The sequence below is a fragment of the Ixodes scapularis genome, unplaced genomic scaffold, assembly GCF_016920785.2.
Source record: "Ixodes scapularis isolate PalLabHiFi unplaced genomic scaffold, ASM1692078v2 PGA_scaffold12__126_contigs__length_90152505, whole genome shotgun sequence".
Classification (NCBI taxonomy): domain Eukaryota; kingdom Metazoa; phylum Arthropoda; class Arachnida; order Ixodida; family Ixodidae; genus Ixodes; species Ixodes scapularis.
In genome coordinates, this window is record NW_024609838.1 from 8,455,205 (window position 1) to 8,479,078 (window position 23,874).

The following is a 23,874-nucleotide window of genomic DNA, read 5'->3' on the forward strand; positions in this document are numbered from 1 at the left end:
AATATGTCGTGACATAAAAAAAAAAAAAATATATATATTTTTAGATTTGTATTTGTACGTCCCGTTAGACAAGTGAGTTCCGATTCTCCCAACGCGTCAGGTCTTCGTGGTACTGGTTCAGTCATCTCGGCGTTTTTGAGGGTAGCAGAAGGGTAACAAGTCAGGTGACCGAGACGATGACGTCTCATCACGTCACTGCATCGTTACGGGATGACGAGCACGCAAACTTCTCTTCGGCTGCCCGTCCGAGGGGTCAGCGGCCCGCGACGCGACGGCCTACCGGAACGGCACGCGGATTCTTCGCCGAAGAAATGGGCGAAGCAGATCGGCGAGAAAGAGAACCGTTACGAGGATGCAATCACGGAGCAGAAAATAGACTGTTTGGTTGGGAGGAGTTTGTCCGCAAGTGGACGCTGAAGCGCCGATAGTTTCCACCCGTCCAGGGACATCCTGATGAACTGGTTCGTTCACTCACTCCAGGAAAGCTACCAGATAACCAACTCCAGAAACTTCGGAGAGGGGTTTTCAGCTGGGATGAAGGGTTGATTTAGTCCACCGAGCAATAAGACGTGAGAGTAAAATGGTTGATAATTGGGCTAGTTGGTATTTAGACATCTAAACGGTTTTAGCGCATACGTTGAGAAAAGAGAGAGAAGCGGCTCTTTCCTGTATCTGACATATTGCTATCAAACTATACATTTTGTATTCGTGCGAATACTGTTTATCGGCAACCTAAGTCTGATAATCAATCGATTAGCTCACTTATGTCTTTACCATGGTGAAAGTCGGGATAAGTACTGTTCCGATTCACAACAGTTTGACAAGACCTGTAACCCAAACCTGTGCAGCAAAAGGAACACCCTGGTCACGGTGCCTCTGGTGTTGTTACACTAACTCTCTTGGAATGATCCTCGTTTTAAACACCTTTGTCAAAGATGGGGTGACCGAAATGGACGTATCACATACATTGCACAAGACTGGACGCGAGATTAAAGGGGCCATGAAACGAATTTTGGGTTGGGATGAATGATTTTAAATTGGGACTTTACTAATCGCATATCGTTTAGTTGGCCAAAAGAAAGAGGCTAGAAAGTCGAAAGCCAGCTTTTCGGTACGAACATTTGAAAATATAGCGGACTATTTCGTACCTTCTTGCCTTCGAAACCTCTCCGCCTTTTCGATACATCCGCGGTTCCAAAAGCGCGTCACCGGCGCCAAACTGACGTCAGCAGAGCCCAGCTCACGCATTGGACACGAGAACTGCGTCACTCGAACGTATGCGCTCGTCAACAATCAATCCGTTGACGAATATTTGGATTCGCGTTCGCGGCCAATAAGTGCCCTGACGGAACTTATTGTCACTGGGAAATGACAAGTTCTATGGTGTGCATAAAAAGCACGGTGGAACCTAGGAATCATCTCACCGGTGCCCGATCTTTATGCCGGTGCCGAAGGAATGTCACGACCACGTGATTTCGCAGTTCGCATTTGAGTTGAGGATTAAAACTAAGGAGGAAGAAGTAGGAAAATCGTTTCATGACCCCTTTAAATAATTGTTACATTATGCAATTTCAAATCTCGCGCTACCAAAGCAGCATTTGATCTTCGCGCCACCTAGAAAGTGTTATTGGAACAAAAATTTAAGACGTTGCCAGACACTGTCGCACGCACGCGAAAGAATCCAATCTTCTTTTTACAGCATCGGGAAAGATTTGCATCGAGCCTTTTGCATGAGAAAATATTACTGTTTGATGAATGCTCAACTTACCCCACCGGAGGAATTTTCGCCAAGATAAAACCTGGAATTTACGAACTTCTTTGAAAGTACAGAAGTATCATGAACATCGTTCGGGTCATTCTTTCTTCGCGTCATTCGCAAGCTTCGCGGTCAGGTCAACGCCACTTGCAGTTGGAGGTCAGCATTCCTGTCCAAGTTGAGGCATCGTACGCTATGTGCCGCTAAGCCGGGAAGCTGTGGAGATACCCTAAGCCCCTAAGTTCTGCGGGTCAGCGAGGCGAAGGCAGCACTAGGGTTTAGCGCCACGATCGCGAGCACCACACAGCTCGAGACAGCAGACGACGCATATCGGCATGTTTACAAGCAGACGATGTGCGATAAAAACCGTCCGAGTCCTCGCGGCGGCGACCCTCAAGTGTCTGGAACACGGTAAAGCAAATACGGGGGGACTCGTGCAAGTCCCCTTTACGAGCCATGGCCCGTCAAATCATAAAGACGGAAACGAAGCCCGAAACCACTGTCAATGTGGGGGACGCCACGAACAGGAAAACAGCGCCCGAAGATTTATCGGTTGTCAAGGCGTCTACAAGTTCGAAAGCCAAAAAACGACAACGCTCGGCGCTCAAACTTCTTCGCGCAGCCTGCATTCGACGGCAAGTCACGAGGAGCATACGATGCAGCAAGTTCGGGATTCCAGGCGAGTATATACCATCATGTTACCACGTTCTCGTGATCATCCTATGCTAGCATGCAAGCTCTAACGACTATTCCTCTTTCGATAACAAACTACTCGGTAGTTTTTGTTTTTGTTTGCTCAGATGTTGACGCAGTATTATTTCTCGCTGCAAGAACAAATTCTACGCATCAGTGAGCCCTCTCTCCGCCAAAATCAGTTTCAGAACTTACCGTTATCCGAATCAGAAGTTATGAGGAATTTCGGACTCTGGGGAAGGGGGGGGGAGGTGGGGGGGGGAGGGGAGGGAAGGAGGGGGGAACAGTGCAAAAACGGCAGTCAGCGAAGCCGCGCAAAACATGGAGATGAACAGCGTCGGCTATGGGAACCTGGCCCCCCGTTTTCCCATCGAAGATTTTATCAACATAAACATTGAATTGAATTGAAAATTTGCTTATGACGTTTTAATCGGATAACGGTCTGACACTTTCCCTACCACTGCAAAAAGACAAAGTTCATTTAAAAAAAAAAAAAAAAATTAACAAAACATTTAGAAACATCACAGAAACGAAGTGAATTCTTTCTTTATTAGACAAATCTTGCTTCATTTTAAATTAACCAAATAAATTAGGGTCTATGATGCAGATGCAGAAACCACTCTAGACACACAAAAATTATATACATGTTGCCTTGACCAAAATTATTCCAAGCACATTGCAGGTAGGCATGCATTACCCTAGAATTATAGCGCCAGGCATTTATTTCCCAGCTGGTTGCCCCGTAAATGCTCAGTGCAAATTCCCCCGGGTTTTCCTGGTTCCAGCGTTTCCTCCTCTTCGAAAAGGGTGCACATTCATTGCTTTGCCGAGCCGAGACCTCTATGTACTTCCTTCATGAAGTCACAGTTGCCAGTATAAATAAGCCACCGACATTCCCCATTTACAATAAAGAATATATCTATCGGTGACAAACATAAAACTAGTCGAAGAAAAACTCCCAGATAAGCGTGCTCCATCCAAATTTGTTGTCACCGCAATATATGCAACTTGTGCGCGTTCAGGTGGCGGTTATTTTAAGGGCATATTTCAGTTTGAAGTTATCTGTGCAATTTATCCGCCACCTGGTTTGCCTCTGATCAGTATGGTGCAAGCTTGCGCCGCCCAAGTGATCCAATGGCTCGAGACTCGGTAAATACCAGTTTGCAAGCGTGCTCCATCCAAATTTGTTGTCACCGCAATATATGCAACTTGTGCGCGTTCAGGTGGCGGTCATTTTAAGGGCATATTTCAGTTTGAAGTTATCTGTGCAATTTATCCGCCACCTGGTTTGCCTCTGATCAGTATGGTGCAAGCTTGCGCCGCCCAAGTGATCCAATGGCTCGAGACTCGGTAAATACCAGTTTGCAGCCCCAGACTTCTCTCGACAGAAAAGTTTTTTTGTACAACGGTTCAGACAGCGAAGTCATATTCGCCGTAGTAAAGTGGTAATTTGAGCTAGTTGGTACATCACTAATATTAAACAGCGCACAAAAAATCGGCGGACTTTTTGTGCGCTGTTTAATATTGATCATATTCGCCGACAACTTAAAAAATTCGGGGCATGGCAAGTCCCAAAAGCGTCTCATTTTGGTTGGTTTCCGGCTTCTCCATTATAGATGGGTGACTTAGTGGCCAGTACAGCGCAACCGCTAGCCTGTAGGTTACTCAACATGCATCACTGCTTAGCAGTTTCTCTAATACCCGAATGCCACTAGAGCGGCAAACAGAAATGACCGACGCCGACCAACCTCGAGCACGTGCAGCTCTGGCAGGCTCGTATTGACTTTGCGAATGCACAGGGGTTGCGAGCCTGCCAAAAGCACGCTGCATCTGCTCAAGGTTTGTCGGTGTCGGTCATTTGTTGTCTTGATGGGACTTGGACATTGGAGCAGCAACCGGTAAGCAGGGATGCACGTCCAAGACCCCATAAAGGCTGGTTCTCACGTTTGCGACTGCTCAAGACCGACTACGTAACAACCTCTTGCAGTCTTTTACAACGAGAACACTGGCACCATCCTTCGGGGAGCTGTGGAACACTTTCCGCACATTTCCGATTTTCTTTTCTTTCTTTTAACGTGAAACGTTTATAGGTCATGTTGACGTTTATAAGCATGACCAGAAATTTTCTCGCTAAATTTAGCGAGAAAAATGACGTTACAGGGCTTTGTGCAGCGTGACCTAGAGATAAATTCAATTTCCTCGCTATCCGTCATTCTCCGTACCCTGTGGACACAGGCCGACCCAATGGGGAAAGTCGATGGGGGGAAAGGAGAGACCTGGAGGCTCGAGAAAAAATGCCTGGAGGCTACTAGCACTAAATCAAGAATGTTTCGCGTAGTAACACAATTTCGGGGCATTCTGCGTACTCTTTTTCTGCTCGAAAATATTTTGATAGTGTTATAAACGACAACGTCTTACAGATCAATCCCGCAAATACTGCAGTACCTTTGCTCTATTGAAATGCACTTCCAGGGCCAGCTCGCAGATTGCGTGAGCGTGGTCTATCGTCGTGCGAGATCTCGAGGCTGCACAGCGCACTTGGTAGTAAACAGTCGCAAGCATGTGAACTAGCCTTTACCCCGAGCGCAACCCTTCAAACTCGGGGCGTGGCCGTTTTCCAGCACCAGGTCTCTCCGAGTGAGGACCGCGAGCGACCCCCTAGTGGTGCGAGCCCACCAGGAGGTGCTGAGGGTAGCCACAGACATGGACCCGCACGAGCCGGCATTGCGGGAAGTCTTCGAAGCATTCCGCGAGGCCGCCGAGTACAACTTACCGGGAGGGAAGCGTAACCGCCTTTTGGCAGTGGTGCACGCTTACGAACTGCTGGCGGAGGAGAGTGCGCCGCATTTGGAGCTCGCCTGTGTGCTTGGCTGGTGTGTGGAGATGGTAAGCAACACTCGTTCGCACTCTAAGGGTCGTGGTGATTCATAACAGGTTCTTGTTTTACCTTTTTTTATTAACGAGCCAAGAGTTTGCATTGTTTGGACTGTAATCGAGGTACGAGTAATCGCAGAATGTCTGGTATAGTGCACTCTTGGTTTGTACACGTGTATGTTGCAAGTTCAATTTCAGAACTTGTCTTCCTGGCAATGCCACCTGTACCGAGACCTAAATTCTGAAAACATGCGAGCACTTTTAGCACATTATTTTTAATGGTCATAACATTCCCACGATGGTATATGCTTTATATACAAATGCAAGCTCCCTAGTTTTAACCTGTTTTTTTGGTTGCCATTTAACAGTTGAGCTTGACAGTTCATCGTTGTCCATTCAGAAAGCTGCTCGACCCTTGAGAACCTACAAACATTTTATGTAAAATAAAAAAAGCAGAAAAAAAAAATAGTTTTGGACTAGTGTTTGACACCTTGTGCCATTTCAATTCCACCGGCTTCGACATGGCAGCATGTGACCGGTCACTGGGTTTTGTATCCTTCCCAGCTAATCGCATCGTGTGCAGCTCTCTGAAGTTCCTGATGAGATGAAAACGACAGAAAGTAGCCTCAGTCAAGGACACTTCCCCATTTCATGGACTTTGAGTGCGTATGCACAACCGAGACACACCGTCATCCTCATTCTGTCGGTGACCAGAACAACAATCACTGAATCAAACTCTGTTATAAAGCTTCTTATAGTACATAGGATTGACCATTGCAAAACCTATTTCACTTCAACCACCTTTACAAATCTGCGTAACCCGCTTTACAGAGAGCATAATTATGCCAGATTATTCCCTCAGGTTAGAAGCAACCACAAGCGCGTGTCTCTTTCACGCCACAGCTGCAGTCCTACTTCCTGATACTCGACGACATCATGGACGGCTCGCCGGTCCGCCGGGGGCAGCCATCTTGGTACACCGTGCCCGGCGTCGGGCTGCGCGCCATCAACGACGCGCTCTTCCTGGAGAAGGCGGTGCTCTGGGTCGTCCGTCGCCGCCTGGGACACCTGCGCTGCTACCTGCCGCTCTCAGAACTGTTCCAGGAAAGCGACTTGCGCACCGTGCTGGGACAGGGCTTGGACATGCTGTCGCAGAAGAGCACGCTCGACGCACTCAGGGCCGACCGCTACTGGGCCATCGTTACCTACAAAACCGCCTTCTATTCCTTCGTCCTGCCCGTGAGGGCAGGCATGCTGCTGGTACGTAAGAAAAGCCGAGTCGTCTACCAACTTTGTCTGCCATAATTAATTGTTCCCTTTCGTTACCGGAATATTAACAAAGAATGCGTCCAAGGTCTGGGATCTCCTAAGAAAGAATGATGGAACACTACAGAAACCGTTACGAAATGTCCAACAGATACTTCACAGGACAACCGGAACAAAAGAACACATAGTTGAGAATAGACAGTAATCAATTGAGAAGAACAAAACTCGTAACGCACCTCGACGGGGATCGGACCCCTGACTGCATGATTATGAGCCCGACACTCTACCACTGCACCAAAAAGGAGGCCTTGGAAAGGGAAGCAACCCACGGTTCGAGTGCGAAATTCAGCATTCCATTTCGAACAGCGAGTAGAGGCAAAGCCAGCTGGCGTTGCGTCTACCCTCTAATCGTTCTAACCAGAGCTCGGTGCTCCAATGTCCCTGTACGCTCTCGTCTCTTCCTCTCCCTGTTTCTACCCATTGCCCCCCCCAAGGGGTGTTACAACTTCCAAAGAATACCGTGGAGGGGGACCTATACTTTGTTTCATCTTACGACAAACCACACAAAACACCATAAAGCATAGAAGTCAATCCAATGCCACGCAAGTTCTACGTGACCTTCAGAAGGGGCGCAGCGATGCACGATCACGCGACACGTTTGCAGCGCCGGCTCGTCTAGGATGACCCGTAGCATTCGCTGCAGTCTCTCGTAAGTTGAAACGAAGTATATAAAATCACTGACGACGACGGCAGCCAGTGGGACAAAATAAATTATGATCCACCCTTTCAAACGTCCGCCAACATTCATAAAGTTCTCGACCGTATGATGGCAGATGTAGTAGCAGGCTTGGAAATCGGTCCTTCCTAGATGCACGTCTAAGAAAGCTTGCCGCAAAGCGATGACATTCTTTTTGTACGTCCACCCGATTTCGGCAATGTTTTGCGCAATATCCGCCAATGGAAAACACTGGAGATGCCCTTCAGAGCGATAGTTGAGAGTCCTGCGATCGGAGCCCCATTATCCCATTTTCTTGCGGGTGCCGCCAGCTCATACTTAGTGCGAAGCATGCGCAATTGCAATTGTTGCAATTGGAAAACGAGGCTTCCCAAGCCTCGGATAGAATGTCGGAAAGCTCGAGCAATATTGCTTTGCTCCGTCGCGGGCTGTTTCAACGTTTCTGGAGGACGGAAATTTGTTTCCTGCAGTGTCAGATAAAGCCTCGGGTAACTGGCAACACTGATTTTGAGCGCCCCGATGGCCGACGTGTCGATGGACGCAGGCGGGGGTGGAGGATCCGGGCCTGCACGCGCAGGCGCAGCAGGCGGCCCTCCAGCTTGGCCGAGTGTTTCAAGTCCAAGACGACTACATAGACTGCTTCGGCGACCCCGAGGTCACGGGCAAAGTGGGCACAGACATCGTGGACGGCAAGTGCAGCTGGCTGGCCGTCCAGGCAGCGCAACGCGCCTCGCCTGCTCAGAGATCCGTCTTGGAGGTGAGCCGAATAGTCTCAAAGAAATCAATGCGGAGGGCAAGTTCGTCTGCTTCTTGCGCAGGGGGTAGCGGTGACGTCAGAACGCCAAGCCCTGATTGGCTGATCGCGACCCCCTATCTCAGCGTCGTCTGCTCCTTTGCAACGTCATCTGCTTGCAACGTCGTCTGCGTCTGTCTTACCTTTCCTGCCACTTTCGGAAGTGCAGAGGCCAGATTTACGAAACGATCTTACGCCAGAAATGTGCGTAAGACAAAACTTAAAAAGAAATTCGTATTCACGAAACGAAATTTTCGTACGTTTTGCGCAGGTTACGACGAAATCCTACGACAGCTCCGAAGCTGTCTTACACATTTCTTACAATCAAATCAGCATGGCCGACAGCGTCGCGGTCGCGACAATCCACGGACGTTTATTTTTCTATGTGCGCTTCTCACGCGTCCCGACTTCAAGCAGCAAGAAAAAAGTAAAAAGTACTTGAAACAGACCACGACGAACAAGAACGCTGGATCCACAAACACCCGGGAAAAGTTCCAACGGTCACGATTCCACCGAACACGACCAAGCGAGTACGGCAGTTAGGCCTAGCCGGCACTCCGCGACTCGGCGACCGTCTGCCCTCGACCGGCTGGCGTGCTGAATGGAATATGCCCGCGCGACCCTTGTGAACCCTTCCCGTATTATACTTTGATCGCTGACCTCAATTTTAGATTAAGAGGTCAATTTCTTCCTCTTGTTATCTCCTTGTTTTCCGAGGCAACGGTGACTCTCGCCAATGAAAAAGCGGTGAATCTCCGACAGACGCAGGAAAGGTAAAGCAGCCATCGCTTTGACTAGCAGACGTAAAGCAGACGACGTTAACTGCGCCAACTCACCGACACCGTTAAAGAATGAGGGGTCTCGCCTCACACGAAAGGAGGGAAAAAGTATTTGGGAGGGAACTTGCGGGCACTAACACGCTTACTCTCGGTTCTTAGCAAACAAACCTCGGCGCCTCGGGACACCTCGCCAGTGAGTCCTTTGACTTCCCTCCTTGATGCGCGTCTGCTAGTTGTTAGACAAAAACAATGTACCGCTCGAGTTATTTTGCTTGCCCTGTCTGAAAGGCGAAGTCGAGCTCGCTCGTAATGACCTGCACTTCCGAAAGTGGCAGGAAAGGTAAGAAAGACTCAGACGATGTTGCGAGCAGACGACGTTGCAAAGGAGCAGACGACGCTGAGATAGGAGGTCGCGATCAGCCAATCGGGGCTCGGCGTTCTGACGTCGCCGTCGCAACAGACGGCAGTAATGATAGCGAGTCCCAGCTGTATCCTATCGTAGTGACATATTATGTGCAAGATACGGGCTTTGTTGAGCCCGTATCTTGCACATAATTCCGTGAAGAAGCACTCTGCGCGAATCACACTGAGTGTGATTTGCGCAGAGTGCTTCTTTACAAAATTTCTTGTCAAACTAAAAAAAAAAAAAAAATGTCCCCCTCCCTTCCCCCCCCCAATTCCCGTTCTCCCGGATTTGATTTCTCCGAACTTGGCAGGTATGGGAGTTTCACTTTCGACCAACTAACTGCGGTCACGAAACTGCTTTTCGTCAAGGACCGCCACTTTTGCGCGTCAATGGGAGATGAGAATTGGTTCTTCAATTCTCTTGTTATTCTTTCTCGATCTGTTTCAACGGTGAGAATGTAAGAACCGACCGGCGCAAAGAGGTGACCCGTTAGCGCCTCGGTTTTACCCCGTCGAAGGGCTTTAGAGCCAAACTTGTGCGGAGGGATCGATTGGATAACACTGCGAAATAAATGCTTCCACAGCCGTTGCATCCGATTTGTTGGTTGTGTTGCACCTACGTGTCGAACGTACGGACCTCAAATATCCTCCGCTTGGTAGTATCTTCAACTTCTTCCTTCATCAGCCTGAAGGCCGCTATGATTTTGGCACAGATGCCACACACTGAGATGATGATAGTAATTAAATTTGCGAGACTGAATTTGAAAAAGACCTATTGAAGCACAAGCCCCTACTCCAGTGGCATTCATGAAGCCGAGGGCTGCCGTGGTTGGCTTCGCAAGTGGCAACAAACAATTGGAAAGTCTTAAGAAAAAAAACTGGTTGACTCGGGCAGATGAAGTGTAGGATGTTTGTTGTTTACCCTTGGGGCACAAACATTGCCAGGTAATTAAAGTGGGAGGGTTATTTCAGCACATCTAGTATGAATGATACGTGCAATGTGTTCCTGTTAAACAAGGGCTATCTATGTCAACCTTATCCGCAAGATGAAGGTGAGCTAAATGATAAGGTAATTATGTATGCCAGTTAGTCAAAAATGGCTTTGTATGATTAGGCATTTTTATTCTTATAACGTCCGCTTATATATTCACACAAATTAAAAGTTCACTCGCTCCCCAACTGAGCGTGGTCAGACCAGTTGACTCCCAACTGGGCTGGTTCACTTCTCAAGCGGTCCCAGTTGAATGCCATTGATCTTCCTTGATTTGCATTGGGTCCAGTTGGTCCCAGTTGAAACACGCCACGATTTCAACTGGTCCCAGCTAGAAATTTTAGCCTGGGAAGCTGGAGGTTGCCGACGATTGTGTAGAGTCGCACATTCTTTTGCTGCCCTCCGGGCTCCTAACGGTAAAGGTCATGCGACGTTCACAAAATGAAAACATTTCAATGCGCAAAAGCACAACCGACGAGAGCTTGCGGCAGTGATTCGGCCAGTCTGTCCGAACAAAAAAGTCTCCTCCCACATGGCCTTCTTTCCCGCAGGCAAATCTCGGCAAGGGAGCTGCCAGGGGACCGGAAGAAGCGGCCGTGAAGGCACTCTACGAAGAACTCGACCTCCGCGCCCACTACGCCGCGTACGAGAAGGCGGCATTCGCGGAGCTCGACTCCCAAGTGCGAAACCTGCCGCCGGGTCTCGCCACGCTGTTCCGTGTAATGAAGGACGCCATTTTCGGCCGAGACAAGTGACCTCCCCCTGCTGCGAGGAACACCGTCTCTGGCCGAGACGAGCAACCTCCCGCCTTGTTCCAAAACTAACGAGCTGGCTCGGGTATGCATTAATAAACGACACTTTACAAATATTGTGGATTTATCTCGAGTGGCTCGCATTTCGATAAATTGACATATTAGTGAAGAGTATTTACTGAAGGCCGGTCCACACGCTCACGTTTGGTTGCGACCGAGTGTTGCGCAAAGTCGTGCTCCCTCGACGAAATTTGTGCTTTGCATTTCTTACCAGTACTGCCGATTGTTGCGCGAATGCACGAGACGCGTGCCACAAGCAAATACCATTTGCTTCCAAGGGCCGGTCCTTTCAGGGCAATGCCACCTTTGCTTTCAATCCACGAGGCACGGGCCTCATTCATTGAAACACTGGCAGTTTGGACATAACTTTTTTTTTTTTTTTTGCATATAATTTTTTCTTTGTGGGCTCAAAACATTAATCAATGTTATAAACGACGACTTCTCACAGAGAGTATATTGTCACGAATGACAGTTGACGAGGCAACAAATGACCGAAGGAAACTAAACGTCTAATGGGGCGAACTTACGCTCAAAACAAAATAGCAGAAGGCTGGCGTTGCGGGATTGAGTGCAGGGCGAGACTGATTCTGGCTCGCCACGCGGAGTCCCTTATGTCCACGCATGGGCTTCTGGAACCGTCGGCGTAGAAGATTCGGCACTTAGGACATTCGGACCTCAAGCGAGCAACGGTGTTCTCGACATTTAGAAAATAACAAAAAGGATTTGCACTTCGGAGAATTGAACCTCGACCCTTTAGGTGGGAGCCAAGCACAATAACGTTCAGCCATGGACACGCTTGCTCAGAGACGCGCGTGGCAATGTCCACGCTGCAAAACTTTTAGTCTACCGCAACATCCCGAGAGATGGCCCACCTAAAAGCAAAAGCAAATCAGGTTAAAATATCGAGTAAGCTTACTTTCAGTGTGCAATCAAAGAAAAGTAAAAAAGAAAATGCTAGTTTAAGATTGTGTGACCTGGGAAACTTGAGATCACAGGGACGGGCAATGAACCGAAGACCTTCCCAATCCGCAATGTTGGCTTATCTCCAGTCTTGGCTGTAACACCATTTCTGCCGAGGTCGCCAGTAGCCAGCATCCCGCAATTACAAGAAGTGGGCTATCTTTGGGTGTCTCTGAAAAAATAGCACATCCTGCCAGAAATAGGAGTGGGTTATCTTTGGGGGCATCTCCCAGGATGTTAGGGTAGTTAGATGCAGTCCCACGGCTACCTCACAAATGGCGTCAGTGCCTCGTCTCGTGGTAAGAGATTGCGAGTGAGCACGAGGCCAGACTAGTGTGGGAACCAGCCTCGATGTTTTAGAAGACAAATGAGGTTTCTCCTTCTTGGAAAAGTGCAGGGGGATTTTCTACTCCTCGTCGAACGTGTTTTACCTACTTATTTAGAATAAATTACTTTTTCCAGGACACTTGTCTCGGAGGCTCCAGCTCCTCGAAACAACCAATCATTAATCTGTCCTATCTAATGAAAAATATTTTAGAGCACAGCTCTTAGGCGCCCGTTTCCGGCTTGAGCGGCGGCGCCGTCGACGTAACTGCACGGTGCATTATGCAAAATGTCCCATAATGCACCACATGAGGCAATGTCCCATGATGGCCGCACGTGACCTCACGAGGGTCACATGACGCAATGTGATGCCAAGGAAAAGCGAGGAGGACGGGAGGAGAGGGTATGGATGAGGAGGAGGAGCATACCGTCTTTTTCGTACCCTCTCCTTCTCCTCCTCAAGAGCTGCGCTCTAATTCGGCGTTACAGTGTTGTAAACGTCTTTCACTTTTTTAAGTAAAAATACATTGAGAAAAAGAAAGTGATTTAAGTTTGATTTAAATCAAATAAATCCGACGAAGTAAAATAAATCTAACCTAAATGAAACAAATCTTTTCTTTTTATATTTTTTTTATTTGGGTGCTAAGTAACTCTTTGACATAGGTAACAATGTACAACATCCCCTCTACTGTGACAGGTGTTATTCGTTGCCCACGTCTGCACCGAAACAGCCGCCCTCGCCTCTTTCCAGCTTTGTGTGTGACTGCCATTTCTCCAATGAGATAGTCTTCTTTGCGCCTGAGGGAACAGGTGAGTCTTCACTAGATAGAACTCAAGCAAAAGAAGAAGAAGAAAAGATGGTAGAGCCCTTTCACTTCACATGAAGATGGAGGACCAGCCAAGCTGTTATCTTTCCAACTTCTAGGACCTGAAGGGCAACCTAGAGGACAACCTCAAGGACGACGTCTAGGACAACGACGTCTACAACGACCTCTTGGACGACGTCTAGGACAACCTCAAGGGCGACCTCTCTAACAACTTCTAGGATGACCTTGAGGACGACCTCGAGGACGATGCCTAGAGATGATAAGAGATCAGCACCTCGCTATCTAATAATGCCAAGGAAGGCTGACTCACGCAGGTTGCCCCTTTTTTAATTTTTATTTATTCATACTTGCCACGACCAATGGGGAGTTTTCTGTCAACAATATCAACATCCGCGTACGCATTTTTTCCCAGATCCTAGCGCGTAACAGCTTCGCCGTAAAAAAAACAATTGAGCGAGGGTTAATTGGCGTCGCTATCGGGTGGCGCCATGACTCTAAGAATAGGGCTCCTACATATGCCCCCTAGGAACGATGGCGGCGGTGCAGAGGCATACAGGCAGTACAGGGTACAGGCATATCGCAAGACGAGTCGCCCAACCGAGGAAGGGAGGTGAGTTCAGCGACACTTGCCAGTTTAAACTCTCGAGGTCAGCACTCCTGTCCAAGTTGAGGCATCCAACGCCGTGTGCCGCCAAAAAGCGAGCTACGAAGCTACCTCAGGTTCAGCGTCTCTTTGGCCCAGCGATGCGGAGGCAGCGGTACTGTTTACCGCGACGATCGCAAGTACCATACAGCTTGAAACAGCAGACGACGCATAGCAGCGTGGCAAGTAGACGACGCACGATCGAACCAATCAGAGTCCTTGCGGCGCCGACCCCAAAGTGTCCACGATAGCTTTAAACAGGAACTCTCCAGATTTTCCTCGCTTGCCGCACCGTAGCGAGCGAGGCCATGGGAGAAAGCGGCAAAGGAGCTTCCGGGGCACCAGATGCAGCCGCCATCAAGGCACTCTACCAAGAACTCGACCTCCGCAGTCACTGTGCCGAATACGGGAACAACGAGTTTGTGGAACTCGACTAAAATTCGAGACTTGGCAGCAGGTTTCTCCACGGTGATGCGTTTACTGAGGGACGCCAACTGTGGTCGGGACAAGCGATCCTCCATACCTCGCTCAAAAACCAAAGAGTTGGCTCAAATACAGTTTAATACACGACTCGGGTAAATTTTCTCGAGAAAGTGTGTAGTGTTCGATAGCTCAAGCCTTTGCAAGAAGACGTATACACCAGAATACCCTGTTCGCCACTCGGCTGACAGTGTGGCGGAAGCTACATTTTCACCGCACCAGTCGTCTGTCCGTCTTAGCTGACTGGTTCAATCAGCGTGAAGTTCCAACCGCACTCTCGGTTCGGGGGTCAAGTGAAGCAAAGTTGCACAGGCGCCGCGTTTCTGTCTTCCCAAGAAATCAATGAAAAACAATGTGCCCCAAACACGATATGTGCACACCGTTTGCAGAGGCCCCGCCAAGGAATCTATCATTTAGCGAAGAAACATTTGCAATGTCCCGATTGGGCCAAAGGAGAGCATCCGTCTCATCCGCCTTGCCCCAGAGCCAGGGCCAACATAAGCAAAGCGCGGCAAATGCACGAGTGCGAACCAGCGCCGCTCACAGACACGACTCAAACGAAGCAACTAGAAGGACACGTGCAAGCTTTATGATACATGTATACATGACTGGCACCCGTTTTCACCTTGAGATCAGGGCTAGTCTTCTCGTAGTAGAGAACCGAGACTCTTTCCGACGTGGTGGGCGGCTCCATCTCACGTAGCGTGGCGACGCGTGTGTTTGGCCGCCTGACTGTTGAACAACTCTCTGCTCAACTTGAACTGTTCAGCCTGAAAGGACAAAAACGTCGGTTGACGGCGATATGTTCTCGAAGGTTTGTACAACGTACTGTTACAATACGAGCCTTAAAGGGCAACTCCGCTTCATTTTTGGTTTTGAAAAAACAATGCAGTCCTCTTCAGTATCGCCTAGGAAGACCACACGTCAAATATTACGACGCAGTTCTGTCTAAATGTTTCTTAAACGGTCCGGCAAACTTTGCAACTCGCCAAGTTGCCGAAATCGGCTGACTTGAGCGGGCGAATTCAGGCGCAACCAACAGCGCAGTCAAGGCTACGGCATGGGCGGAGCCAACATTGAGCTAAACGCCATCTACATGGCCCCCTTTTGCTTGTTTTTACTCTTCCGATCGAGCGAAGCGCGTGACGTCAGCAACGTTGCCTCTTGGCGCTCAGCGGTGTCCACGTGATCGACGTACGCGCCTGCGCAGCGCGCTTCTTGGAAGCAGACCAACCGCCCGCCGCGGTCCCGCCGTTACCGCCGTCTTCCGCGCCACAACCACCGTCGTCGTCTCACCGTTTGTGATTATTGCCTCTCGGAGTTTCGTCCACATTAAGGACACCACGTGCGCAGAGTCCCAGACTTATGCCGCAGTTGTGCAGACGTCGTCGAATGCCGTAGACACCAAAACGTGGCGAAGAGTGCGGTGCAGACGACACTCGCGCCTGCCGCACGCTCGCCCGCCCCCATCCTGCCCGTCGTTGTGCCGAGAATCACGTGACCTCTCGCACCACGTGATAGCCATGTACTTGGCGGCCCGAGGCCAATGTTGCCGGACGGAGCCGAAGTTTCGGTTTCGATTTCTGCTCGTGTTTAAAATTAGATTTAAAAATATATATCCCATTTTTCGCGAAGCAAAAGACGTAGTGTCTTTTACTAGGGCTTTTTAATTCGAAATCACTCATTATCCCGAAATCTTCGGAATTGAGCGGAGTTGCCCTTTAAAGGCCTCGATGGGCCCGATGATTTGTAGTAAAAATAAACAAAACAATAATTTATTATTATTATTATTACTGCTACTGTGAAACCATCGTTCCGTGGTCCTCTATGGCAGCAAAGAGGTTACTCACCCAGGGACGGCGCCAAAGGGAGGCGAGGGGTGGAGGGGCGCCTCCCCTAAAATTTGTCCTGCGACCCCAAAAATATGCCAGCCTTTACACCCCCCCCCCCCCCCTTCACCCTAATTTTCGCGCGCAGACCCGCATACGCCACATGGCTCATCATTTTTCTAATTTCTTCGTCTCATCGAAAAGGCATTGGCTTGAAGGATAGCCAGCCTAAAGAGGCCTCATACCGGACGTTTTCAACTTTTTCGTGCCGTCCGCTTTATTTTCTTTACGTACCCCGTGAAGAACGATGCATGAATATCGGTACAGTTTGCCGAAGCTAAGGAGCGTCGTCTACACTCAATTCCTCTGTCGTCAACCATAAAAGACTTCCTCAAAGTAGCTTCACCCAAGTGGTTACTCAGAGAGACTTGGAATCCCATCTGCTCTGCGCCGTCGCTTCGTACCTGCCAGACAAAGGAACTCAAGGGCACTGTTCATGTTCTGACCGAGGAAATCTCACAAGGACTTGAGACGCTCGGGCCGACTGGCGAGTTCCCAATGGGCGGCTTTGATGTGTTCAGGTCATCCTGCGTATTTCAAGTCTCTATGGGGTCCTTGAAGGAACTTTGGTGACGACGACTGTGTGTGCTCGGGAAAGGGTACAGGCAGTGGCGTACCAACTTGTTTTTGAGTGGGGGGGCAAACCCGACCCTCTTCCCCCCCCCCCCTTAATCGAAAATTCGGCGCAACTTTTGTCGAAGTTTTCTAAAGATGTGGCAATGATTCGGCAAAATTACAACGTTACCAGACTTAACATTGATATTTTGTTTTTTCTCACGAAAAAAATTTCGCTTCTTCTTCTTAAAATAAATACAACTTGTAGTGCTTATTGAAACAGTTATGATTAAATAAGGTGATATTCTACAAGACAATTGTATCGATGTCGCTTTTGTGCGTTTACTGGCAATTTTAGTGTTTGCTTGCAGAAAGTGGCGTGACAACGAGGTTGGGTAGTAGCCGGAGCAGTCACGAATCACACTACGAGAGTTTTGATTTTGAGGCTTCATCAGCGCACGCCTGCAAGTGTGTTTACATTGTTAAAATAAAGACAATCACTGCGTTCTTACTTTCTCTGGGAGTCACCGTTTCGTGCGCGAAAACGGATGCAACGGTTGTTTAGCCTTCACCAGAAGAGATAACAATACTGTAAATATGCATGTTTTTCGATTTGAGTCACTTGACGTCAGCTTTGCATGAAAGTGCGCGTTCCATATTCGCAACGTGCCGTTTTTAACCTTTAAAATTTCGGTTTCTGGTGTTAGGACACACACGGACGTTTAGGAAGATGGGGCGAGTTAGGAATGTCGGATGTGCAACGTCGAGCATGATAGTTCTGTGTTTAACGAATACTTTTCATCAGTGTTTACTAACGAGTGCTTGGACTTCGTCCCCACTCTCCCTGAAGAGCTTTACGAGCGCATGCATCCTATTAACGTTAACTCCGCTGGTATTAAAACATTGATTGATAAACTAAAACTTACTTCGTCCGCTGGAAACGATAACATCAACCCTAAAATTTAAAAGAAACACCCGTGTTATTTCTAGTGAGTAGTTGAAACTCATCTTCATTCAGTCCTCATCTCAAAGCTGCCTTCCATCTGACCAAAAGGTGGGAAGGGTAATTCCCAGTCTTTAAACAGGGCAGCCGCTCTTCCGCATCTAATTATCGCCCTAATTCATTGACTTCAATTTCTTGCAAACTACTTGAGCATATCCTCTACTCCAATATCATGAGGCACCTATCATCCCATTTCTTTTCTTTAAACAGCAGCACGGTTTTCAAAAGATACTTTCCTGCGAAACGCAACTCTGCGACTTCATCCATGACTTGCACACTAACCTTGAATGTCACGTCCAAACTGACGCAGTTTTTTTTTTTTTTTTCCAAAGCGTTTGGTTGTGTCCTCCATCAACGCCTTCTTTCTAAGCTATCATCTTTTTGCCTCGACCAATAACCCTTTGCATGGATTCGTGACTTTCTTTTTTCCCGTGTACAGGTCACGTCCATGATGATCATGAATCTTCTTAATAAATGTATCTCCTGGTGTTCCCCTGGGGTTCGTACTTGGGCCCTTACTCTTTTTAATATTTATTAATGACATTCCCATTGGGATTTCTTCAAAAAAACGCTTTTTCGCCGACGACTGCGTCATCCATAACAAAGTAACTTGTGTGCAAAATAATAACCAGCTTCAGGAAGATCTAGATAAAATTAACAATTGGTGCAAAGAGTGGATTATGTCACCAAACAAGTATAAACGCGAACTAATCCACTTCACCAAGAAAAAAAACACTCTGTCATTTAATTACTTCTTGGACTCCGATCTGATTGAGACCGCTACTGTGTATAAATACCTTGGTGTAAGACTAACATCTGACCTTCCCTGGAATAACCATATTGAAGTCATTACCGCCAATTCATCTGGAACTCTTGGACTAAGCAGACGTAACTTAAAAAATCGCTCCACCCTTTGTCCCTAAGCTAACCTTTAACACGTACGTCACACCAAAAATAGAATATGCTTCAACCATCTGGAATACCCATCGACTGTACCTCATCAATACGCTGTAGAGGCAGTTCAGAACAGAGCTGCTCGCTTCATTTCATCCACTTATGACTTTTCTTTCAGTGTCTCGGCGCTAAAAACTGAACTAACCATGTCCTCTTTGCAGCTTCGCAGGAAAGTCTCTCAGCTGTGCCTTATTCACAAAATCTACTACCACATTCCCGACCTCAAAACCACTTTGTTATTACACCTCGACCGAACATCTTCTCGCCTCAACAACGTCTGCACCATCAAACACACTTCTGGCTCTACGAACGCTTTCAATTGGTCATTCCTTTCTCAAGGCATCAGCCACTGGAACAGTCCCCCATCCTCCATTGTCACCATCTTGGACCCTGCTGATTTCTCCTCTGCAGTAAAGCTACACCTTTCTTGGCCCATGTGATGGTGTGCGGGGCTAGGCAGGTCAGTGAAAACACTTACGCAGAGCGCTTGCCAGGCCAGACTTGTACGTAGTTCAACTACTTTACTCAAGTTACTGTAGTCTAACTACTTTTCTGGGTAGTTTAGTAACTTTTAATTACATTTCTACTCTAGTAATCAGTAGTTTACTTTAACTACTTTTCCGAGTGACTTCCACTCAAATTACCAATTACTTTCTAATTATAGTGGTTGTTTTGCCTATCAACAGAGAACAGAGGTCGGAAGGTCAGCTGACATTTGCAGAGGTGGAAGCATGCGGAGTAGAAAAGGGGGGGATGGGAAGGAAGAAAGTGATTTAGATAGTCCAAAAAACCTCAAAATTTTAACGAGCCCCCCCCACTGCAACAACACTGCTACGAGGCGTGGGGAGCGAACAGACACGACGCAAGAGAGGTCGAGTAACTGTGGGATTAGCTCCGAATAGTGGCGTTTCTTTGTATTCCGAGGTTCAAGGAGACTTGACGCATTTGAAGAAAGGGCTTGTCCCCGCTTCTCTCCAATGTAGGAATTCTTGCCCACTACAGGAGGTGCACACACTGCTCCTTTTACGGTGCAGGCGATAGAACCCCTAACAACGACGCTCACGCCGGATGGGCTGCTCGTGTATCACTCGAAGCGCGTTAACCCACCCCCGCGCCTGCGTTCACGCCGCTTCGCGGTGACGGTGTGCGGCTGCTAATTACAAATCTATTAACCCACCTAGCCCTTCCACCCCCCGTACACGCCGCTTTGCGGCGTCCGGTCGGCAACCCAAGCCCCGCTGCCCCCCATGCACTTCCGTAAATAGAGTCGATACGATTTAGTTTAGCGATGTTTCGTCAACAACATTCGTTTTTTTAGTGTTAATGATAAAAAAGAAATGTAAATATCGCCAAATGCCTCGACAAAACAAAATGTTTGAGAAAAAAAATAAAAAGAAGTAAGCCGGCCCACACCATAAATAGAACCCGGGTCTGACACGTATGAGGCAGACATCTCACCACTAAGTTACGCTACCTCTTCGGAAACTCGCATTGCATCCGCTGCCTATGTTGACGGCGGCAGCGCCTATCTCCAAGCAAGCAAGCAAAACTTTATTTTGTGTAAGAACCTACGTCCTGGTCTGGACGGCCCGTCCGGCCCATGTCTCGCGGATGGATTCCGTAAGGTTACCGTGTGGCCTTGTTCGTGGAGCAAGTCTTTACGAACCAGGCAATCCGGCGTGCGTGAGCACCGTTGCTAGGGTTTGTATCGCCTGCGCGTTACAAATATGCCCGCGCGGGTCGGGGGGCAGTGCCCTTGGTATTCCTTGGGCGCCGCCGGCCTGTGTCTGCTCTGCCCAGTGGCGGCCGTTTCAGGGGGGGCAAAACACATGCCTTGCCCCCCCACTCTGAGAACTGGGGGGGAAAGTGCCCCCCTTGCCCCCCCGGTTGGTACGCCCATGGGTACAGGTCGGAGTCTGGCGATTCGAGAACTGCTATGCTCCCATCATTAGTTACCCTGGGGCACGGAGTCCCTTTGAGGAACTATACTAGGAGGTTGGAGGAAAGCTGAAAGTGTTTGTGAATTGGGGGGGGGAGTAAAAAAGTGGAAGTACTGTATTTTGACAGAGGGCTATCGAAACTGGAAGAAAGCTCTTCAAAAGGAAAGCAGACTACGACGCCACTCCAACAGTGCGGCACACAAGATGTCCCAAACACCATCGGCTTCCTTCAAGCAGATGAAGAAAAGTGGCGCGGCTAAATCAGTCGCCGTGTGCCTCGGCCAGGCGCATTCAGCAAAGGGAGAATCGTCACTACATTTACATGATCGCTAATGTACTTAGGTTTTCCGCAGTGCAGGGGACTGCCTAAAGAGCAGATGACGAGTCACGACAAGCATGATCACGCTTGTAAGCACGCTCGAGCGTGCTTATTCAGTATTGCGGAAAGTAAACATGCCTGAATATTTTGCACGTGAAATGCTACATTAACCAGAGTTGTAGATAGGTTGTAAAATAATGAAATAAACAGCTCATTTCTATCAAAAACTCCCGAAGCGTTAAGTCATCGTCCCTGAATATTTGTTCTTTTTTGGGATTGAAAGCTCATGCCTCCCCACAGCCCCCTCACTACGAAAAGCCTGGCGCCGTCCATGTACTCACCACATGAGGTACGAGAGGATCATCCGGGTTGGGCTGTGCCAACAACGCCTGGAGCGAGAGCAGGACTGCCTTCAGGTTCAGGGACGGCTTCCAGCGACCCTGCAGGCAAGTTCCAGTGCGTAGACATTAACGTTATGTCGACTACACGTGCCAAAGCTCTCCTTTGAATCGGAGGCCTGGAAACCTTGTGTACCCGCTTTCGACAGAAAGAAAAAAGCAAGTTTTGCGCATTGTTCATAAGCGGCGTAAAGTAGCCCTTACGGGATTTGGTTGTCGGAGGAAGACACAAAGCTTTTGGCGTTTGGAATGTGTACGGCATGATAAGGTAACATATATCTCATCTAAAATTTACCTACATATATCTTAATTCTCCACATAAAGGGGGAAAATTAGTAATTCTCCGCAAGGAGCCAGACGTGGTTTACTATGGTTCTCGAGGTAAAAACTGGTATAGCTAGCAAATGCGAGAAAACTTCTTAAACGAGACTTGTCTTTGGGAAATTGATATACAGTAGTACGAGCTATCTCTTGACATTTGCAATGTGAGCATTGCAGCTAGCAGATACTTGCGAGGATCATGTCAGAATAAGGTAGCACGCCCGAGGCTCCAGCCAATTACGTGCCAGAGATGCAGAACTAATGTTTACACGAGCAGCGCAACAGATAACCAAGTAGTTAGAAAAAGAAAGATACCTTGGGAGGCATCTGGAGGACATCGAGGCAGATCCTGCCAGCAGAGTCGATGTTGGGGTGGTACACTGGCGTCTGGAACTTGACTCTCGGTGCGTCAAACGGATACCTAGACATCAAGCAAGACAGCGCGTCAGGAAAGTTCCACTTCGCATCATACGCCTAGAAACGCACCTTTCGGGAATTTGAATACTTATCTTGAACTTGCCACCCTCGTACGGTGTGCCACTGGTACCAAAAATGACTGCAGAGGAGAACAAGAGAGGGAAGGTATAAAAGATGCCGACACCATTGGGTGAGCTGTCCGTTACCTGCTTCTATCTGGTCCATGCTCTCATTCGCTGCGTTGCAGACGATTCCGGGGGGAAGCTGCGTGTTCAGCATTTCCAGTTCTTTCCTGAGGCGGGCACTGCGCAACATTGTTTCCGGCCTCCCGTACGACAAAGCCACGAAGTGAAACTGAAGGCGGCCCAGTCGACACGACACTCCAGCCCGAGTCACCGGTTCAACAGTCCAAAGATTCAGCCGGGTATCTTTGCACGTAAATACAAGAGATTCTAACGTTGTCACAACTGATGGGAGCTGATAGGACTTTTCATTTAACGTTGATGTTTGACTGCACAACGTTTTCCCGCGCATCCAGGAGAAACCCCGACTTATGACGTCATGAACGGGAATGATGATGTCGTCGATGTCGTCGCAAAGCGCCCTAGTTCGCTGTCAGAGGAATATAATTAACTTGGATTTTTGTTTTGAAAACGTAAATATACTAAGATAAGTTTAATAAAAGTACTTCATAGACTCATGCTTTATTTTGTCGCGTTTGTTTTGAGCGCTGCAAATACAGAGCGGATTTCTTCCGCATCAGTTCCGTCGGCACGCTAAATCAGCTAAATCCTTTACTGTCTTTATCTCTCATTTCGCGGGAGCTACGATGGCTGAGTGCTGAGTGCTGAGTCAAACCGCTCGAAGAAAACGGCTCACAGATGTGGTCAGCTGTCTTCACCGTTTTACGGTAATCCCCTACTACTTGTGGCATCTCGGCAGCCCCTGATAGGCAGTTATCATGTTTTTTCAGGTCACCGAGCGTGCACGGCTGCCGGTCGGCGCTCGGGACGCAGTGCCGGAACAACTCCAACACCGCAAGCATCAGCCGCATCAAGCGAGCCACCTACGTGCGATTGTATCCCACAGTCCTTGTACAGCCAGATGGATCGACGATAAACGTGAGGTACCACGAACCGCGACAGTTAATTCGGGTAAGCCGTTAACGCTTGCGACCACTGCCGACCGTCGGTCAAGGCTGACGATGTGTATTCTCCGCACAGCTCCCCCTGAAGTTCGAAGAGCTCACACCCGAGCAGCAACAGATTGTGCTGGTCAAAAGGAAGCCCCCCGAAAAATTGGTCGTCCAGGAAGAGATAGAAGACAACTTCGACGGCAACAAGTACCTCAAGTTCATGAAGAAGAACACATAAAGCAAGCGTCGCCTTTGAGTGGGTAGACGATCACATCGTTTGAGTTTAGTACAAATAAAGCGCTACTTGGTCTAATTAACAACCCGAATTCATTAAACTGATCCACTGTGCAACCTGCTCTGGAGAAATGTTTGGAGCGTACTTTATATCCTGTTTGGGTGGCAACGACTTCATGCCGTACATGCCGTATGCTCCTGCCTCTTTCTTTTTTTTTTTTTTTTTTTTTTTTTTTTTCCCACGTACTACAATACATTCAATACATTTCAGTTGTGAGTTAGCGCTTGTCCTCGTCTTTTTGTGGGCTATTTTTGAATCCCGCAACCACTACCAACTCGCCCACCTTGGCTATGTTCCAAATCTTACCCG

General features: G+C 48.4%; 3 protein-coding genes across 4 annotated transcripts; 2 read left to right on the forward strand and 1 right to left on the reverse strand.

The window, feature by feature from the left end:
* The first annotated feature begins 1,843 nt into the window (after window positions 1-1,843).
* On the forward strand, window positions 1,844-11,168 carry LOC8034262 (farnesyl pyrophosphate synthase). Of its 2 annotated transcripts, none has more exons than XM_029972758.3 (5): window positions 1,844-2,435; window positions 5,071-5,335; window positions 6,227-6,583; window positions 7,870-8,082; window positions 10,845-11,168. In XM_029972758.3, exons 1-5 carry the CDS (start codon window positions 2,092-2,094, stop codon window positions 11,046-11,048), a joined length of 1,383 nt encoding a protein of 460 aa, XP_029828618.2. In that variant the 5' UTR covers window positions 1,844-2,091; the 3' UTR covers window positions 11,049-11,168. The 2 variants fall into 2 exon arrangements, with proteins under 2 accessions (XP_029828618.2, XP_029828620.2); XM_029972760.2 differs by having other exon boundaries at window positions 1,858-2,435; window positions 5,077-5,335.
* Window positions 11,169-14,906: 3,738 nt separating this feature from the next.
* On the reverse strand, window positions 14,907-23,152 carry LOC8034263 (ubiquitin-conjugating enzyme E2 T). The gene is made up of 5 exons (XM_029972769.4): window positions 22,342-23,152; window positions 22,205-22,274; window positions 22,034-22,139; window positions 21,341-21,439; window positions 14,907-15,109 (listed from the first exon to the last, which is right to left on the reverse strand). Exons 1-5 carry the CDS (start codon window positions 22,667-22,669, stop codon window positions 15,035-15,037), a joined length of 678 nt encoding a protein of 225 aa, XP_029828629.2. The 5' UTR covers window positions 22,670-23,152; the 3' UTR covers window positions 14,907-15,034.
* Window positions 22,935-23,587, forward strand: LOC8034264 (39S ribosomal protein L55, mitochondrial). Its single transcript, XM_002408608.4, has 3 exons — window positions 22,935-23,045; window positions 23,109-23,289; window positions 23,359-23,587. Exons 1-3 carry the CDS (start codon window positions 23,017-23,019, stop codon window positions 23,506-23,508), a joined length of 360 nt encoding a protein of 119 aa, XP_002408652.3. The 5' UTR covers window positions 22,935-23,016; the 3' UTR covers window positions 23,509-23,587.
* The last annotated feature ends 287 nt before the right edge of the window (window positions 23,588-23,874 follow it).

What these genes read in the sequence shown, in the direction of transcription:
- LOC8034262 (XM_029972758.3), top strand. Translation starts at nt 2,092, where the DNA reads ATGTTTACAAGCAGACGATGTGCGATAAAAACCGTCCGAGTCCTCGCG. An exon ending in TTGGCTGGTGTGTGGAGATG is followed by an intron (nt 5,336 to 6,226) that starts GTAAGCAACACT and finishes TTCACGCCACAG; the next exon opens with CTGCAGTCCTACTTCCTGAT. An exon ending in TGAGGGCAGGCATGCTGCTG is followed by an intron (nt 6,584 to 7,869) that starts GTACGTAAGAAA and finishes CGATGGACGCAG; the next exon opens with GCGGGGGTGGAGGATCCGGG.
- LOC8034263 (XM_029972769.4), bottom strand. Translation starts at nt 22,669, where the DNA reads ATGCGCGGGAAAACGTTGTGCAGTCAAACATCAACGTTAAATGAAAAG. An exon ending in AGTATTCAAATTCCCGAAAG is followed by an intron (nt 22,140 to 22,204) that starts GTGCGTTTCTAG and finishes CTTGATGTCTAG; the next exon opens with GTATCCGTTTGACGCACCGA. An exon ending in ATCCTCTCGTACCTCATGTG is followed by an intron (nt 15,110 to 21,340) that starts GTGAGTACATGG and finishes TTGTCCTTTCAG; the next exon opens with GCTGAACAGTTCAAGTTGAG.
- LOC8034264 (XM_002408608.4), top strand. Translation starts at nt 23,017, where the DNA reads ATGTGGTCAGCTGTCTTCACCGTTTTACG. An exon ending in GCTGTCTTCACCGTTTTACG is followed by an intron (nt 23,046 to 23,108) that starts GTAATCCCCTAC and finishes ATGTTTTTTCAG; the next exon opens with GTCACCGAGCGTGCACGGCT. An exon ending in AACCGCGACAGTTAATTCGG is followed by an intron (nt 23,290 to 23,358) that starts GTAAGCCGTTAA and finishes TTCTCCGCACAG; the next exon opens with CTCCCCCTGAAGTTCGAAGA.